The following is a 19,956-nucleotide window of genomic DNA, read 5'->3' on the forward strand; positions in this document are numbered from 1 at the left end:
GACTGGACTCGCTGGTGCCTGCCAACAACTATTTCTTAGCAAAGTGAGAAACTGAAAGAGCTCATTTGTGAAGTGTTTCTCTGCTGACAGGGGCAAGATACTTCCTTTTTTCTCTCCCCCAAGTATTTGGTAAACGTTTGCATTATAGCTTTTCTCACAGTGATTTCTCTTTACTTGACTGTGGCCGTCTGGGCGGGAGGGAGGGCCCCATTGTTCTCATCTTCTCTCTAGTCGCTAGGCCAGGCCCTGGCCTGTGCTGGGGTGATCAAAACATTGTAGTAAACGAAGCCCAGTGATGCACATGGTAATGGTACAACAAGGCAATGGATTCTTGTGCAAAGAGAAGATCACTGCAAACGATACCTGGCAACATGGAATAATGTTTTATGAACCAGAATTCATGCTGTCTGTACTTTTTTTTATGTGAGCTTATGGATAAGTTTACCTAGATGATAGTGATATATGGATAAATAAAGCAAACTCCAGAAAGAAAGTAGCTTCATGAAGGGTCAGAGTCCGGCCTGAATTTCTTTTTACTTTGCCTAAATGATACCTTCATTTCATTTGTGACTCAGAAATAGTGGCTATCTGTGAATGATGGTGCGATCAGAGTTTCTTTGAAGGAGACATTTGCATATCTGTACCAGCAACAGTTTTTCTCTGACAGGTAGCATTTGAACAAGGTGAGACTGGTAGGAGGTGGTGAGCGAGTCCCCTAGTCCTTGGAAGATGCGCAGGCAGAAATGGGAGCATCTCTGAGCAGGAATGATTGTCTGTCACTGAAAGGCCAAGGGTCTTGTGTTTCCTTTTTCTCCGGAGTCAGAAAGAACAGCGAGAGTACTGTCTGAGAACAGCCTCTCTTGTCTGTGTAGCTGAGTTAGGTTTGAAAAGACACAATAGAGGCGCGATCATGGTACCCCGCCTGGAGCCAGGAGGCAGAATACCGTACTTATTACTGCAGAATCTCCATGTTAAAGCCTAGAGCTGTGTGAAGCAGACTGTTCTTGGGACAGTTTTTACCTCGCTGCCTTAGTAGTTACCCCAGGGTCAGCAGTTCGAAACCACCACTCCCAAGGGAGAAAGAAAAGGCTTTGTACTCCCGTAAAAAGGTTCAGTCTCGGAAACTCACAGGGGCAATTCTACTCTGTCCTCTGGGGTTGCTGTGAGTCAGGATGAACTCAAAAGCAGTGAGTTTGGGGGGTTTCTTTGGACCTTCCTCAGGGACCTGCTGTGACCCACTCTGAGCCTTTCTCTACCTCTTTCCCAAATCCAGTGGAATGGTGTTTCAAGACATTCCTTGTCCACTTTTCTTACATCGCTCTCACTTAAAGTGAACTATAGCTGTGTGCGTGTGTGTTTGCGCGCGCACGCGCGTGCACATGCATGCTTGCTTCAAAGAGTTGAGAAAAGATACAGGAATTGGCATCCACGTCTTGGCATGGGTCATCAGCTGAGCTTTTCCCTGGGCGTTGCCCCGCATTCATCTGCCCAGCCTAGTGCACATTGGCTGGCTGGGTCCGTGCCCCATCCCTTGGGTTGGGAGGACTTTGGATCACTCAGCACAGACTACTGCTCAGCCTGGCTCAACACCTCCTACTCCGGGACCCACTGAGTGCTGCTGCCGCTCACGGCTCATCTCTCAGTGGGCTCGTCTCCTGGGCTGGGGAACCCCGGCTCACGGCAGTTCATTGTTGTTTGACCCCTTTTCCAGAATGTTGTTGCGCCGAGAAAGCCTCCATTTCCATCTTTCCTGACTTGTGGGACCTCGGCCTCCTCTCTGTTTCCTGAGACCCTAAGAAAGAGCCAGCTGGCTCCAAAGCCTCTTTTCTTTAGGGTTAGCTGTTCCTCTCCTGCACCCCTGTGACATGTTTGGGAACTGCTCTGCCCTCAGGCCTCTTTCTGGTTATGTTCCACTTGCTTTTTGGTGCAAATGTGGAGCTTATTTGTCATTCGGTGTATGAACCCTTAGTGCAGTTCCCATTTGGAAGGAGGCCATGTTGACGTTGGCATATTGTTTCCATTTCTGTCGAACGGAGCGACATTGGCCATGCTGTAGGCATGCTCACAGGAACCCTGGTAGCGTAGTGGGTTACTCGTTGGGCTGCTAGCCACAAGGTCAGCAGTTCAAACCCACCATTCATTATGTTAGAGAAAGATGAGCCATCTACTCCCGTAAAGATTTACCGTCTTGGAAACCCGGAGGGGCCATTCTACTCTATCCCATAGGGTCTCTAGGAATCCAAATCAACTCAATGGCTTTGAGTAGGCGTGCTGTGACTGCCAGTTGTTTGGCCCAGACTCGCTGCCATCGTGAGTGATCCCATCCTGGTGACCCTGCAGGACAGGGCAGAACGAGACTATAACTCTTTATGGGAGTAGAAAGTTCCATCTGGCTCCCACAGACCAGCTGGTAGTTTTGAATTGCTGACCTTGCAGGTAGCAGCCCAACGAGTGACCACTACGCTACCAGGGCTCCCGGGGCCATGTTAGTGCCATGTGGCTCATGACCTGCCTGCGCTCAGGGGAGTCAGGCCAGCCTGTTGCCCTTCTTCCTGCTGGTACAGCAGATGCAGAAGCAGGGCTGCCAAACTCGTGACCAGAGTCGTGTACCCGTCCTGTTGCCTGGATACATTCAAACAGAATGCGAAGCAAAACAATATGATGGCAACAAAAATTTTGCAGTCATGCCACGGAGTCTCTGAGAATAGGCGGTGTTGTGTAAGCTCGGGCCATCTTCTGGCCCTTCTCTTTCTCTTTTCCATGTATTTTTAGTCAAAATTCACCGCGGCCCGGGGCATGAACAGAAGGGTGAGCATAGGCACTCTTATAAAGCTTGGGGCCCCATAAACTGTTCTGTGCTTCTAATAGGTCAGTAATTATACCCACGAGTTGCCTGGGACATATCTCCAAGGACTTCGGAGCTCAGGCCCCGTGACCCCGGCCTCTGCAGTCCATGAGTGCCGTCCGCCAGACCAGCTCCAGCTTCCGCGGTCGGTTCTGCGGCCTCTGGCTGCCCGATTTGTGCTGAGTCATTTCCTGCCTGCTTCTCACTGAGTCATGCTTTCACAGGGCCAGCTTCTAGCTTCGCTGACCACCTTGCTTGTTCACATTGTTCTCGCGGGCCCAGTGGAAGTACTGTGTCTCCAGATCTGACCCGTGCGCCCTGTTAGGTAGGGCAAAGGCCAGCAGCAGCCTAGGGGCATGTGGGAGTCAGCTGTGGAGCACAGATGTTGAGTGTGTTTTCTAGGAGACTGGTCAAAGCTTCGTGACTGTATTGAGCGGCATTTCTCAACCTGTGGGTCGTGACCCCCTTAGGGGTCGAATGACCCTTTCACAGGGGTCACCTGATTCATCACAGTGGCAAAATGACAGTTATGAAGTAGCAATGAAAGTAATTGTATGGTTGGGGATTACCACAACATAAGGAACTGTATGAACGAGTCGAGGCATGAGGAAGGTTGAGAACCCCTGGTATAGAGTTGTATGGGTCTCCCAAACCCAATGTTACCAAGTTAATTCTGACTCACAGCCACCCATTGTAGGGTTTCCGAGGCTCCCAGGAGCCCAGGTAGTGTGGTGCAGTGGTTACACGTTGGGCTGTGATCCACAAGGTCAGTAGTTGGAAACCATCAGCTGCTCCGAGGGAGAAAGATGAGGTTTTCCACTCCCATAAAGAGTTATAATCTTGGAACCCCACAGAGGCTGTTTGACCGTGCCCTACAGGGTGGCTGCCAGTTGGAATCAGCTTGATGGCAGAGAGTCTGGTTTCCGGTCGGAAATCTTTACGAGAACAGGTAGACTTCCTCAACTTTCTCCCATGGAGAGACTGGCTGGTGTGAGCCAACCATCTCGCAGCTAGGTGTCCAAGGCTGACCCGACAGCACACCGGGTATGGTTATAGCTGAGATTCCTACCTATTTATCAGGGTTTCCTTTGTAGGGTATAGTTCTCATCTTCCCACACCTTGTCCAATCATTGCCCGCTGCCCAAATCCACTCTGATATCGGCGGTGAGTGCCCCAGGGCTGCCAAACTGGTGACTGGAGTAGTGTGCCTGTCTTGTTACCTGGATCTATTAAAACAGAAAAGCAAGGTGCGGCCAGACAACATGTAATCAACCAATTAATACAACACCACCAGTGTCTTGGAGACAGCAGACAATTCAAATCTCACCCAAAATACAGGACCAGAAAATCTTCTGGAGGGAAAAACTGGGTTGAACCTACCTGATAAGGAATTCAAAGTATTAAATTTTAAGATACTTTGAATAAGCTGAGAGGTAGGACAATGAAAATACAGATAAGATCAGTGACATAAAAAAAACTAGACTGAACTCTGGAAGAAGTCAGGGAAGCAGTATAAGAACAAATTAACAAAATAAGTGAAAAATTAGAAGCTATGCAAAACCAGCGAATAGAAATCCAGAAGAATGACATTGGAGTATTAGAAAAGGCAAAGGAGCACTATGAAATCAATGGAGGACAGAATTAGTGATACGTAAGACGATTCACAATACTGAGCTGCTAGAGGTAATCAGAAAACAACAAAAAGAAGAAAGCCTAAAAATTATGTGGGACATCATGAGGAATGACATGATCAGAATTCCGGAGCAGGACGAAACCAAACAAGGCACCAAAAAACTTACTTGGGAGAAAATTTCCTAAGATCATGAAAGATAAGAAAAGCATTCAGGACCCCAAATAGGACAGACCAAGACGTGCTATTAGCAAACGTTCAAAATCAAAGGCAAAAAATCCTGAAAGCAGCTTGGGGAAAACGAGAAGTTACCTACAAGGAGAAATCCAATAAGACCTGGCTCTCATTTCTCAGCAGAAACCAAGCAGGCAAGAAGGCAATGGTATGACGTTTATAAAACCCTGAAACAGAAAGCTTGCCAACCAGGAATCAGATGTCCAGTGAAATTGTCGCTCCAATACAATGGTGACATTAGAACATTCCTAGATAAATTGAGAGACTGTCTGCAAGGCCAGGCTTAGAAATCCTTTTCAAGGGAATCCTTTGGGCAGAGTACCAGCAGGTGGCAGGCTTACTGCCACTGAGTCAATTCTGACTCTTAGCAACCCTGTAATTCTTTATGGGAGTAGAAGGCCTCATCTTCCTCCGCGGAGCGACTGGTGGTCTCAAACTGCTAAACTCTTGTTTAGTGGTCCATTGTATAAACACTACGCACCGTGGCAGACAACAACCAAAAATCAGCTCAGGTATGTGAATGGGCTTCACAAAGTTCAGGGGGAAATTGAATGAAATGATAAGGAATTTTCCCACAAACTTTTAAAAGCCTTCTTGTGGAAGTATCAAAAGTAAAACAAACCTACAATCCTGAAAATACAGAACCAGATACTTCAAGTTGCAAACAACGACAATGGCAAAAACATGTTTTGTTTGGAATGAATGTGGGCACGTATGAACTGGCACCTTAATGACAAGACTTTTGTACTTAACCCTCATCTGTGAAAGGAACCCCGTTTGGCATAGTGGTTTCAAGTTGGGCTAATCGCCAAGTCCAACGTTCAAAACCACCAGATCCTCCAGAGAAAGATGGGGCTTTTTATTTGAGTAAAGAGTTACAGTTTGGAACCTCACAGGGGCAGTTCTGCCATGTCCTAGAGGGTCTCCATGAGTCGACATCAACACATTGGCATTGAGTTTGAAACCTAAGAAGCGCTGAAAGGTGGAGAGAAGAAGGCAGCCTGGCTAGCAGCCTCAAGACCTGGGAGGAAACCTAACAACAGTTCCCTAAGGTCCTGTTTTTGCCTCCACTTCTGAACTCTGAGCAACCCAGAAATAGCAATCCACGCAGACCCAACCCCACGAACAAGCCTGCTCCTTTGAATCACAGGACCAGGAAAGGGCAACCTGCAAGAACGCTTTGACACAGAAACTGCCCTATTCTAGCCACGTATAAACTAGCTGTGGTCCCACTCCTCTGCTCCGTCCTCCAGGTGGTGTCAGACAGGGTGGAATGGAGATCCAGGCCTTTCATCCTCTGGATGGTGCATGGTGGGTACGTGCTCCTCCCTCCTGGTATTGACTGGAGCCTGGACTTCCACCTGGCTGTAAGGAGGCACCTCCTCTGGGGCTGTGTCAGAAAGTTAGGACTTTCACCTAAGGGCTACACCCCTCCCCCTGCTGTGGGAAGCAGTAGTGGGGCACCCTTCCACTTCCCAGTGTGAGAGTGTGTCTTCAAAGGTCTAGTGGGGAGCCCTGCCCAGCAGGAGTGACATACCCCTGCAGCAGAGGCCGAAGGAGAAACCAGACTTTTACTCCCATCTGACCACAGCCAGGTCCCTCCTGTCGCTTGCTCCCAGCACAGGGCCAGGGGGAGCCTCGACCCAGATTTAAATAAGACTCCGAGTTGTACAATGCAAAACCACTGTCCTAACAACCAGCAAAGTCTCCGCGTGGAGCAGACAGAGACATTGGAATTACAGAAGGTAAAAAGAACCAATGGGAATTTAAATGAAATACGACCCTACTCTGCCACGGAATGGAGGCCAACGGCGGAGTGGGTTACGCATTGGGCTGCTAATCCCCAAGGTCAGCAGTTCGAAACCACCAGCTGTTGTGAGAGAAGAGGAGGTTTTCGCTTCCCGTAAAGAGTTACAATCTCGGAAACCCACCGGGGCCGTTCTACTCTGTCCTGTAAGGTCACTAGGGCTCATGGCAGCGAGTGAGTGTTTTACTATATTTTACACTTTTATCTTAGCACAAACGCTGAGAAGCTGTTTCACTGTATTTTTGTTGAAAGGGCATACAGCATAACAGGTTCTTAGTCTCCAGTGTAGATATTACATTGCTCAGGGACACCGGTCACGTGCTCCCCCCTGTCCCTGCCCGCATCTTCTTTCTGTTGTTGCAGTTTGTCATTTGTTCGTCATAGAATAACTTCCAGCAAGAACAGCACGAGTAATTTACCATGGCTAACATATCCCGCGCCCACTCCTATTTCCAGGATCGTGCTATCTTTTTAAAATAAATTGAATTGGGATGGAGGATATGCCCAAGCCATACTTACTGCCAGCGAGTCAATGCTGACTCATAGTGACCCCATATAGGTTTCCAAGACTGTACCTGTTTACAGGAGTAGAAAGACCAGTCTTTCTCCCTTGGAGCTGCTGGTGGTTTCAAACTGCCAACCATACGGATCATACATAGCCCAACCAGGAACCTCTATACCACCAGGGGTCCTGTGGCTGAGGCTGTGCAAAGCAAAACACAAACTATCCCAACTGTTTCTCCTTGGACAATCCTGCGACATCGATGACTCTCTTGGTTAGTCATACAACCACTTCTGCCTTCCCAGGGCCTGGTGGCATAGTGGTTACACATTGGGTTGTGATCTGCAAGAACAGCAGTTCAAAACCACCAGCCCCTCTGAGGGAGAAAGGCAGGGCTTTCTACTCCTATAGAGAGTTACCATCTGAGAAACTCTCTGGGGCAGTTCTACCCTTTCCTAGTGGGTCACTATGAGTCAGCTGCGAATCCATGGCAGTGAGTTTGGTTTGGGTGGTGGTTTTTAAAAAAAATTTTTTATGGCCTGCCCATGGGTGATTGACACATCGACCAAAAGAAAAAAACAAAAACTCACTGCCATCAAGTCAATGCTGACTCATAGTAACCCTTCATGGAGTTTCAAGGCTAGAACTCCTTATGGGAGTAAACAGCATCCTCGTTCCCCCTCAGAGTGCCTGTTACGTACTGTTAGCAATGTCATGCTTACCCGGCAGCGCCTCCAGGGCGCCTCGCAGGTGGAAGAGATCAGTTCCATTGATTGTTCTCCCTTCCTTCTCCCTTTCCTTCCCGTTTGCTTCTGCTTCACAGCACGGGGCTGACTTGCTCAATCTTGCTGACTGACTAGGGGTTGCACGTGCTAAAGGCAGCTGCAAAAACGTCCCGGAGAAGGGCTGTGTGGCCTCTCTCATGCTGCCCTCATCCTGCCCCCGCCCCAACCCCGCAAGAAGCTAGTTACCTTCTTGCCAGTTCCCCCGGCCTCTGAGCGGCCAGAGACTTATCTCCCCTACTCTATGGAGATGCTAGGCTGCCCACTGACTCCCTCCACTCCGATTCCTCAGCCAGCTGGCCAGCGGTTACAACGCAGGAAGACTTTCATGTTTGCCAAACCTTCCATGTGCGGTTTTTGCCCCGGTCTACACAGTATTTTATGAAAAATGAAAACTCTTATGTGGAGACCTAACTTGTCATAGAAGAGCACAGCCAAATTCCAGGATGCACACCTTCCTGACACGATTGCTGAAGAAAAATGTGTGCATAAACAAACGTGGTGAAGAAAGCTGACCGTGCCCGGCTATCAAAAGAGAGTGTCTGGGGTCTTAAAGACTCGAAGATTAACAAGTGGCCATCTAGCTCAGAAGCAACAAAGCCCGCATGGAAGAAACACAGCAGCCTGTGTGACCATGAGCTGTTGAAGGGATCAGGTATCAAGCATCAAGGAACAAAAAATCATGTCATTGAAAATGTGGGTGAGTGCAGAGTGGAGACTCAACCCCCATTGGCAGCTAACTGGACACCCCTTAATGAAGGGTTGTGGGTAGGAGATGAACCAGTCAAGGTGCAGGGTAGCAAGAATGAAACAAATAACTTTCCTGTAGTTCTTAAATGTTTTCTCCCCCCCCCCCCCCACTATCATGATCCCAATTCTACCTTACAAATCTGGCTCGACCAGAGGATGTACAATGGTACAGATAGCAACTGGAAACACAGGGAATCCAGGACAGATGACTCCTTCAGGGCCAGTGGCGATGCCTGGAGGGTGGAGAGACTGGGGTAGAAAGGGGGAACTGATTATAAGAATCTACGTATAGCTTCCTCCCTGGAAGAGGGACAGCAGAGAAGAAGGCAGGGGGAGACATCAGACAGTGTAATATATGATAAAATAATAATAATTTATGAATTATGAAGGGTCATGAGGTAGGGGGCAGTGGGGAGGGAGGGGGAAAGTGAGCAGCAGATATTAAGGGTTCAAGTAGAAGGCACATGTTTTGAGAATGATGATGGTAACAAATGTACATATGTTCTTGACAGAATGGATGTATGTATGGATTGTGATAAGAATTGTATGAGCCCCCAATAAAAGGATTGAATTTAAAAAAAAAAAAAAAAAGCACAGCTGAGCTGCTCTGTGCGTTTAGGCCGGGGAGCAGCAGACTTTAGCTTTTATCCCCTGTAAAAGGGTGGCAGGGCTGTAATAAGATCCTGCTCTAGTCAGGAAGTTACACTTTCATACCCTCAGTCTATCCTGCCCAACCTCCTTTGCAGGTGACTGCCACCTTTGACCCTGACTTTGAGTTATCACAGGCTTCCCCGCTCCACTGAAGGTGGAAAGGATGAATGCCTGACATGCAAGGCCCCTCCGAGCCAGAAATATGGCCCAGGGCTCCCCCAAAAGCCCTGGAGCCCCATGTGGAGAGACCTCAGACAGACCGACTCATGAGCCACCTTGCCACCACCTCCAGCCATTAGATGGATACCCTTACGTTTCTCTCAAAAGTGCTTCAAATAGCAGGGCTGGTGATTTTATATTTTGCCGCCTAGTTCCCTAACGCCATTCGGGGGCCTTGGGCACTATAGCAGCCGCGTATTCAAAGGCAGGGAAACGTGCAAACCAGCAGTCAAGTTCTACATGATCGCCTCGCTTGGAGTGGCTCACACTTGGCCCACTGGCGCATGCTCCGCTGCCTCCAACTGACTTCATGTCTGCATGGACCTGGGCGACCGTGCGCCTTTGGACTATTTCGTAAAGAAACTGTCGGGAATGACTTTTGGCACCAAGTTACCAGCAGCAACAACAAAAAATCACTGAGCCCTTCAGAAACGGACACGAAAGATGGGGACCATCTGCCCCAGAGGATTGCCAAACAAGAGTACAGTGAGCACACAATTTCTAAAGCGTGCTGGGTTTTTTCCTTTTTAAAATCGTGGACATGTTATTTTCTCTGTGTCGTGAGGGACTCCCCAGCATAGTTAGGGAGCACTCGAGTGTGTGTACGTCGACAGTTGAGCCCAGGTCTGAAGAATGCGCAGAAAGGAGCCAGCGCAGGGTGTCCCCACACAGGCCAGAGCTCCAGGCCAGGGAAGCAGAGACTCAGCTGTACGAAAGCTGTGGACGAGGCCAGGAGGTGGGGGAGGGTGGGGGTGGGGGTAGGGGGGTTGCTTGCCTCAATTTGAAGATCGAGGCTTCCACAGCTTAACCCTTGGTTCTTGAAGCGCATTGCTGCATGTCCTCCTGCCGACACGCCAAACCAGGATTGACTCCTCGTCCCAGCCTCCCAGCCCATCTCTGCCCAAGGGTGGGTAGGAGAGCTCCATTCTGGGTTCATTTGCCCTCCCTCTTTGGAAAAACCACCTGGAAGATTTCCCCACTGAGCCCCCAGGAGGAGTTGCTTGGGCCCGAGCTCACTGGGGAGTCTCCCTGTAGGCAGGGCCTGCTGGGTGGTTTTCTGCCTCCACGCCCCCCCCCCCCCCCCCGCACAGAGGGTTGCTTGGTTGCTTTCATCCAGGTGGATTGACATTTCCTGGGTCAGCTGTCAAGAACTAGCTGATGGGCTTGATGCATTTTGTCTGGCCTGGGCTGCCGTAGGTGCTGTGATGGGTCTGTTTGATACACTTGGGAGGGATTGGTTCCTTCAGTCTGCAAATTGAGTGACCCAAGAGCCAGGACTCTTGGTCCCGTTGAAGGGCCTTGCCCTCAAATGGACAAGCAACTTATGAAAGCAGCCAACCCCACAGAAATTGTCAGATGTAAGGAGAGAAAAGAGCTAAGAGAGAGGAACCCCTTAAAAGAACACAGGTCAAGAGAGTGACAGCGAGAGCCCCAGAAAGGGCCCTGCAGCAGAGGTCGAGGTGGCCGCTGGGCTGGCCATGAGCTGGGCCCGTTAGCCAGAGAGGCCTGCACGGCCGAGAGAAGGGCCTGCCTGCTCGCATGGCCGCGAAGAGCTGAGCAAACTGCCCTGTGCTGAAGAAGCAAGGGCTTGGCTCGCTGCCTCAAGGGAGCATACCAGGCCTTGGCTGCGGCATTCATTCCGGGCCCCGACAGCCACTTGCTTCCTTAATCAACCACTTGACCCCAAGAGCAGTTCAGGAGCTCCGTGAGACGGAGTCGCGGAGGCCACATGGGAGTGGGCAGCGTGCTGAGGGGAGGGGCGGCTGCTGTCTGAGGTGGACGGTGGGGGCGGAATCTGGGAACCTGGGGTGTGCTTGATGCGGGCGCCACGGGAATCACCTTGGGGCCCATTTCTTCATTAAGAGTCCTTAGGCGAATGAGACGCTGCACTCTCTCGACGAGCTCCCAGCAGAGCAGGGACAACGAACTCTTCCTCAGGTGGGTGGGCAGCTGGCCCTCGAGGCCCCTGAGGCCCCTCCTGGGTTAGGTCCAGGGCTTGGGTGACATGTTCCCCAGGGCCCCTCCCGCCATACCTCTAACGTCCGTGCCTGACAGCACTCTGTATGGTTCCGAGTCAAAGTAACGGGAACCGTCTCGGTTCTCTTGAGACCCCCAGGTCTGATGGCTGGTCGCATGTGCTGGTAGGAGCCCCTCCCCTCCCCTGTATTTGCCGGGGAGGGGCCCTGCTCATTTCCTGGGTGGTGTAAGAGCTTGTGGCCTCCTGACTCGAAACTCAAGGTGAGAGGCCTCAGGTGCTGAGGCTGAGGGAAGCAGCAGGAAGTCCAGGTCTTAGAAAGAGGGCAGGGGGTTGAAGAAGTGCCGTCCTCACGGACTATGCCGTGCTCTGCGGATGGTAAAAATCACTCAGCCCTCGGTGTGCCACCGGCTGCCCACACCGGGGTTCTAAAACCGGAGGGTCTTGTCTTCCGTTCACGGGCTCGGCAGATGATGGGCCAGGCCGTGTCGGGGCAGGGGAGGGGTGCGCGGCTTGGGACAGAGTAAAGTCGCCGCCCTTGTAGGGCTGGACCTTCTAGTCAGGAAGCCAGCCAGTGCGGAGGCAGTGTATGTACAGGATATGATAACGCAGCGCCACATAGAATGCTGTGGAGGGGCAAAGGGATGGGGAGCGAGATCCGGCACGGCTCAGGAGAAGGCTCCTTGAGCTCGTGATCCCGGTGCAGAGACCTGAATGAAGCCAGGGAGCTACCGCTGCGGAGGACTTTGGGAAGAGAGAGCGGGCAGGGGCAGCAGCAGAGACCCCGAGGAGGAGCGAGGAGGGCAGAGTGGGACGGTGTGAGGAAGGGAGGGCCGCGGGGTGGGTGCCAGGAAAAGTGTGGCTGGAGGAGGGGGTCAGATCACATAGAGCTTTGCAGGCCCCGAGAGGATCTGAGATTTTGTGCGGAGTCTGATTGATGTGATAGCCGAGGGGTTTTATTGCTGGATCTCCCTGGCCCCTGTGTGGTGAGTGGCCAGCCGGAATCTATTGCAGTGGCTTGAATCAGAAGTTCTTAGAAAGATGTAACCACTTTTCTGGGTTGTCCACCACATCCTCCCTTCAGGAGCCACCCGAAGGGGATGAGTTTTCTCTTCTGGGTTGTACAGTCAGTGTGTGCATGTGTCAGGAAGTAGCCGTTTTGCTTTGTGGGCAGTAGTTTCCGCTCCTGTCCAGTCGGGGGCTGGAGTGGCAGGGTGCTGCCCGTCCATCGCCTGCTGGCTGGGGGTTGGATACCCAGCCCTGGGAGCTTTCTCGCGTCAGTATGGTAGTCCTGACGAGAACACCAGCTGGGTCCACTCGGGCTCAGAATGCCGCTTGTGTCCTGGTTGCGTGGGAAGGTCCTCCCAGAAGCCAGCAGCTTGCCCTGTCCATGGTGTTGCAAGAGCGTGACAGAAGCTTGTGGGCTTGGCAGCTCCCACAGGGTTGGCGAGAAAGGCCTGAACCCCGCTGAGGGCACACTCGTTTACAGGCTCACACTTAGCCACAGAGCATGCTCTCTGTGGACACAAGTTAAGCTTGCTCTCTAAAGTTGACTGGCAAGAAAGAGGAGTTGAGAAGGCCATCCGGATCTCAGCCAGTGGAAGAACACCTCCCATTTAGGAGTCAGCTGGTCCCGGGACCACGCCTGAGGGCCTGGTCAGAGTGACCCCTTCCCAGTAGCATGCAGCAGGGCAGGGCTGATGCCCAGAGTCCCCAGATGCTACGGGGTCAGCCCTGTGGCTTCAGGGGAAGTCCTATGAAGGAAGGTCACCTTGCATTAGCTGCTGGGCTATGACTAAGGCCTCTGTCACTGAGTCCAGGAGCCGTGGTGTGATCACGGTGGCCCACGTGGGGAGAGCGCTGCTGATTGCACAATGGGATGATTCAGATTCCAGGACTGAGCTCAGGCGCCTTGCTGGTAAAGGGCAGAAGTCAACAGCCCATGTTGCAAGCGCTCTCACGCTGGCCTTTGTTGGCTCACAGCAGGTCAGCTGACCGTCCAGTGGAACACCCTTCACGGGGGAATCTCAGGTGGCAGGAGGACTCCCCAAGACCACCCTCAAATTCAGCAGCTTGCTAGGAGGGCACCCAAACTCAGAAAACCTGTTACCCGCACAGCTAGTGACTTGTTATGGTGAGAGGGTGCAGATTAAAACCAGCAAAGGACAATGGTGTATATGGTGGAGTCTAGGAAGAACCAGATGCCCAGGGGCATAGTGGTGACACGTTGGCCTGCTAACCGAATGGTCGGCAGTTCAAAACCAGCAGCCGCTCTGAGGGAGACAGATGAGGCTTTCTACTATAAAGAGTCACAGCCTCAGAAACCTACAAGGGTAGTGCTCCCCTGCCCTCAGAGGGTCGCTATGGGTCTGATGGACCTGATGGCAGTGAGTCTCTTTTTCTTTCTGAGGGGGATCCAGACATGAGCGTCCGGTTGTCATCTCCCCGAGGGAGGTGCAAACCCACTGCCGTCAGGTCACTGCTGACCCCGAGGGACCCCCACGTAGGCTTTCTGCAGCTGTGAATCTTTACAGGGGCAGACAGCTGCATCTTTCTCCCACGGAGTAGTTGGGGACATCGGACCGCCAGCCGTGTGGTCACAGAGCCACCAGGGCTCCTCAGTGGAGTTGTCGAAGGTACTTGATTATCTTAGCAGTGATGAGTGACATTGTATGCCAAGTGCCATTACCAAGCCAGGGGTGTCCAGGGTTTTCCCTGGAGTTTCACTGTCAGTCACGTGGCCCGGAAGGTGGAAGATACCAGCTCCTCAGAATCCAGCCCATCTCCTCCCTCCTCCAGGTCAAGCTGGAGCAGGGTGGCCCAGGGCCCAGGAGAACCATTGTAGGCATTTCTGTGAATCACATCCTTAGCGTAACTCTGTCATGGCCAAGGTCTCCAACATATCCAGATTACACCTATCAGGGAGAGTGCTTCCTCCAAGGGCCAGTCCCAGAGACCTGCGAGGAGGGCAGGATTTGGGGAAAGGTTTGTGGGGACGTGGCCCTGTTTCTCCTGTGGGCCCAACCCCTCTGCAGTGTCTTTGGGTTGGAAGACTGCTTGATGATGTCAGAGAGGTGGGCTGCCATGTGTTGCCTTGCTGTGGCTCCAGCTTCAGCTTGTATTCAGGGGAGACCCTGGGCTGGCCTGACGCCACCCAGGCCTTCTTCGCATGACCTCCCCATCCAAGGCTGCAGCTGACCCCCAGTGGGGCCTGGCCTCGCACCCCCACACCTCTTGTCCTCAGCGCTCCGTCTGTTTTCTGCAGCGCTTGGGCCTGGGGTCCAGGCCGAAGCCTTTCCATGGGTCCCCAGTCCTGCGCCTTCCTTATGGTGGTGTTTCTCTCTGCAGACAGTCTGAGCATCGAGATGGGGGACAGCAGCGCAGACGCCAGCACCACCGTGTCTGAGGCGGTGACTGAAGACGTCTCTCTCTTCAGCGTGACAGACATGATTCTCTTTACCCTCATCGTGGGTCTCCTCACCTACTGGTTCCTGTTCAGAAAGAAAAAGGATGAAATCCCCGAGTTCACCAAGATCCAAACAATGTAAGTGATGCTGCCCTGTTTTCCCTTTGTGGCGTCTCTTTCTACGTGCCCACCACCCCACCATCCCTGGACCGGGGCCCTCCGGCAGGAGGGGCTGACAAGCAGCAGCCCTGTGGGGGAATCTTGGGTTTTGCCTAATTGGTGGACGATGCGTCAACTCTCCCTTAGGTTGGCACAGTGTACCAGGGTTTGCCAGGCTCTTTTTTGTTATCTGTTCTGTTTTCTGACCTTACTGCAGCCGTTCACAATTGAGGGGACCGCTTTACAGTTAAAGAAACCGAGGCCCAGAGGCAGAAAAGGAACTGGCCAAGGGCCTCAGTCAGGAGGAGCCTGGTGGCGGAGTGGTTACGCGGTGGCTTACTAACCACAAGGCCAGCAGTTCATTCCTCGGGAGAAAGATCAGGCTTTGGTCTCAGAGACCTCCTGTCCTGTAATAGCACTATGAGTTGGAATCGACTCGATCGCGGTGCGTGTTGGAGATAATGCAAGAGTCGTTTGAAAACTACCCCAAGCCCAGCCCCCTTGCCGCCTGGTGAGCACATGGGGTCATAGCGGTGCGTGTTACTGTCACAGAAGCACACGACGGGAAGAGGAATGCAGACGGTGTGCGACGAAGGAAACATGTGGCCAAGGGGCAACGCGGTCTACACCACTGCCCCCCCAATCTTGGGTTCCAGAGCCAGCTGCGAAAATCACCCCCAAGACTTTAGACTTCTGCAACCGCAGTCACAGTCCTGCCTGCACCCTGGTGGTGTTGGATCTCAATAGATCCCTCTGCTCAGAGAGCTCTGGGGACACAGCCCTGCCTTGCGGGGGACGCAGCAAAGGGCAGGCCTCGCTTGCACGGCATGAGTGCCCAGCTAGTGCCCAGACTGGCCAGGCCAGGCAAGGGGAAGGCTTCTCATCCACCGTTTCCCCACCTCATAGAATTAACATCCGTTAAACATCCCTTATATGAAAAGAAGAATGCAGCATCAGGATTGGAGGCAGGCTGATTCACAACCTGCCGTGTGCAGGTGACACAACCTTGCTTGCCGACAGTCAGGAGGACTGGAAGCCTTTGCCGATGAAGCTCAGGGATCGCAATCTTCAGGATGGATCACAACTCAATGTAAAGACCACAGTCTTCATCACTGGACCAGTCGGTAGCATCATGATAACCGGAGAAAAGATACTAATTGTCAAGGGTTTTTATCTTGCGGGGATCCACAATCAATGCTCATGGAAACAGCATTGGGTAAATGTGCCGCACGAGCCCTCTTTACCTTGTTGAAAAGTAAGGATGTTACTTTGAGGACTAACGTACCCTCCTTGGCTTGGGCCAGGGGATTTTCAGTCACCTCCTCTGCGTGTGGATGTTGAACAGTGAATGAGAATATGTGATGCATTTGAGTTCCAGTGCTGGTGAAGAATGTTGGAAGGACCCCAGAGTGCCCAAAGAACAGACAGATCTGTCTCGGAAGGACAGCCAGAAGGCTCCTTAGAGACGAGGATGGTGAGGCGTGGTCTTGCGTGCTTTGGACGTGCTGTGAGGAGAGCTGAGTCCCTGGAGCAGGCCGTGAGCAGCGGAAAAGAGGAAGACCTGCCACGAGAGGATGGACACGGCGCTGGTGTTGACGGCCTCAAACATAAGAACAATTTGGAGGACGGCACAGGGCCGGGCAGCGTTTCCTTCTGTGGAGCATCGTCCGTCGGGTTGCTACGTATCAGAACCGACTCGACAGCACCTAACCGCAGCCCCCACGACAAACGCCGCTGAAGAGCAGGCACTCACAAAATGCTCTTCTCGTACCACCGGCGGGCACTCGCTCTAAAATGTCCTAAGCCAGCCTTTGACCGTAACCTGCGCACGCGCGCAGCAAGGTGTAACTGAGGCCCTCCGGTGTCCTGGGGTTCGGTGTAAGGCGTGCGGCTGCAGCAGTGAAGAAAACGGGAACCTCACCCACACCCTGCCTCCGTTTCCATACCTGCTAAATGGAGCGCACAGCCCTGTCTCCTGAGGCTCCTGTGAGCATGAAGTAATGTTCCTGGAATCGCCTGGCCCAGCTTCTGCTGAGTGTTGGCACTGCCATATATTCTGCTCCAGAGCACTCCAAACTCCCTGGCATCGGGTCGATGCCGCCATAGCGACCCTGTAGGACGGAGTCGAACTGCCCCTGTGGCAGTTCTGAAGCTAGAACTCTTCTACCGGAATGGTCAAGCCTCGTCTTTCCCCCATGAAGGGCTGGTGGGTTTGAACCATTGACTTTTCAGTTAACAGCTCAACACATAGACCACTACACCAGCCGGGCTCCCTCAGTACTATGCAAGGCGCTGTAAGAACCCCAGAGATGACTCCGAGAAGCAGAAAAGAGGGTGTTGAAAGGTACTCTTTAGGAATCGTGTAGAAATGCTGGACGGACTGGACACCATCCCATCCCTCCTTGGGCACTTAGCAGCGGAGGCAGCTCATCTCTCTCATTACTAGGGGCTCAGCTTTATACCCGTGAGTTGCAAGGCTGGGTCAGCTCTAGGAAAGAAGGGGTTCCCTCTAGTGGAGGGTCTGGGGTGGTTCTCTGTAGCGCGAGGAGGTGTCGAGTGGCCCAGGACGACACCGGAAATTCTCAGAGCGTGCTCTCCTGGTAAGGATGACCCAGGACTGGGTGGTATTTCGTTCTGGTGGACATAGGGTCACTGTGCGTCAGAACTGACTCAGCAGCGCCTAATAACGTTATTTTTTAAGGCGCCCAAGTGGCATCCGGAGTTATAAGTTGAGCTGCTAACCCAGGTCAGCAGTTTGAAACCAGCAGCTGCTCCCTAGGTGAAAGATGAGGCTTTCTACCCACTAAAGAGTTGCAGTCTTAGGGACTCACAGGGCAGTGCTAGCCTGTCCTCTAGGCCCACTGTGAGCCAGCATGGATTCAGTGGCCGTGTGTTAGAGTGAGCTGGTGATTCTGATTTTTGATGGGTGCTGTGTTTGTTGTTGAGACTGTATACGCAAAGCATGGACTAATTCAATGGTTTCTGTACTCACCATTTCACTGACTCACATCGATCGATGCCGACTCATGGTGACCCTAGAGGACAGGGTAGAGCTGCCCCTGTGAGTTTCCAAGACTGTCACTCTTTACGGGAGCAGAAAGCCCTCTTTGTCCTCAGAGCAGTTGGTGGTTTTGAACTGCGGGCCTTGCGGCTCATAACCCCATACACAACCACAATGCCAGCAGGGCTCCTGTACATACCGTTTGGCGGCCTTGATTCCTTTCTTCAGCTTATCCAGCCTTTCACCTGCCTGTCTGAGTTGTTTGTTCTGAGATCTTTTAAGGACTTCTTGTCGCGTGTGTACTTATGTGTGTACATACCTGTGCTTATGAGCCTGAAGCCTTTGGGCATGATTATCTTTTAGAAACCAAGCCAAAGGGGCCCCTGAAGTTTGGCTACCAAGCACTTTGGGTCACCATGAAGCACGGGAAGTCTGCAGTCGGCTCCTCCAGCCCACGCCTGGTCCGTAAGGGCAGGGCACCCCAAAGGGAGCTCCTGGGTGTAATGGTGACACTCCTCAGTGCCCTGGCCTGTTTGTGCAGGTAGGGTATTCAGGACCTCAGGAACCAGGATGCTCTCTCTCTCACCAGTGAGCAGGTGACTGATGAAGCTGTCCCTGGTGCAGTACTCGGGAGGCAGGAGCCTGGAGCACTTGCTCCCTGGCCCAGAGCAACACAAATCCAGGAGACTGAGGATTGGCCTGGCCCTTCAGGGTGGGAATGGGAGAGGGTTTAATACTCTCATCAATGTGGACTTTGCAGGCAGAACTGGAATGCTGACCCAGAAGAAGTTGAAACAGCACGCTGAGTCTCTCTCGCCTATCTGGCAAAAAAGGAGGAAGAGTGGTGCGTGGGCGGTTGGGGCCATGGTAAAATGACATATGAGTCATCACATCAGGCACCTGTGTGTGTATTTTATGCTAGGCCATTGGGTAAATCGATAAAGTGGAGATCCCGCCTCAGAGCTATCGGGGAAGGACAGTCAGGTGAAGGGGCTTATCTGGAGCGTGCCACCTGGCACCAGAAATGTGTAAGCCGAGTCAGGAAAACACAGGAGGGAGGAGGGAGTCTGCCTGGGAGTTGAGGATGGCTTTGGAAAGGAAGTGATGTTTGAGGGGAGCCTTGCAAGTGAAGTAGGGCTGCGAGGGTGTCTTTGAGGCACAGAGAGGCCAGGAAGAGAAAGCACTCCTGGATGTCTGGGAGCTGCTGAGCTCCTTTTGGTGAGGTGGTAGAGGGATGCTCTGGGATGCGATGAGAGCTGACACATAGTAAATGCTGGGGAACCTGATTTGGGGGGGGGTCCCTGAGTGCATCCTTTTCTAGGGCCGCGATGTGATCAGAGCCAGGGTTCAAGTGATGCCCTACAGCTGACAGGGAAGTCAGAAGACAGGAGTTCCAGTTGAGCGGCCATTCTGGAAAATGGCCCCAGGGGAAATGATGAAGCCTGAGAGGAGGGTACTGAGCAGGCACAGTGGATGAGTGTTTGCACCATTTCCCTATATTGTCTGTAGTAATAGCTCTTTGGTTCTTATGTTACACTATTACATTGTGTGCAAATTGCAATTTATCAATTCCAATGAGTAGTCTCCCTACCACCACCTTGCATTGCTTCACACCCTAGTGAACACACGCTTCGTGTGATCTGTCTTTGTCCATTCCAGTGGGTCTGGGCCAGTGTCTTGTTTTCATTGGCATATGTGCCCAGACAGTGGGCTCCTTTGTCATCCATGGACTATTTAAATATTTTACTTTGTGAAGTTTATTCCAATCTTTTGCCTGTTTTTCTGTCTTCTTCCTATTTGGTTATAGTATCATTAATATCACATGCAAGTAAAATTTTCCTGAAGATCATGCAACAATACTTGCAACCAACATTGACAGGAAGCTGCTAGAAACTCAGAAGAGGACATGGTAGCAGGGAGGTTAGTTCACTGCTGGTGACAGATGGGTCTTGGCCGAAAGCAAAGAATACTAAAAAGTTGTTTTACTAATTATGC

General features: G+C 52.0%; 1 protein-coding gene across 2 annotated transcripts in view; it reads left to right on the forward strand.

The window, feature by feature from the left end:
- Positions 1 to 19,956, forward strand: part of POR (cytochrome p450 oxidoreductase) — a 62,575-nt gene that overhangs the window by 22,795 nt on the left and 19,824 nt on the right. For both annotated transcript variants that reach the window (XM_075564880.1, XM_075564881.1), the window contains exon 2: positions 14,744 to 14,939. In XM_075564880.1, coding sequence (XP_075420995.1) covers positions 14,761 to 14,939 — 179 coding nt within the window. In that variant the 5' untranslated portion in view covers positions 14,744 to 14,760. The remainder of the gene's footprint in view (positions 1 to 14,743; positions 14,940 to 19,956) is intronic.

Source organism: Tenrec ecaudatus, chromosome 12 (genome assembly GCF_050624435.1).
Source record: "Tenrec ecaudatus isolate mTenEca1 chromosome 12, mTenEca1.hap1, whole genome shotgun sequence".
Taxonomy (NCBI): Eukaryota; Metazoa; Chordata; class Mammalia; order Afrosoricida; family Tenrecidae; genus Tenrec; species Tenrec ecaudatus.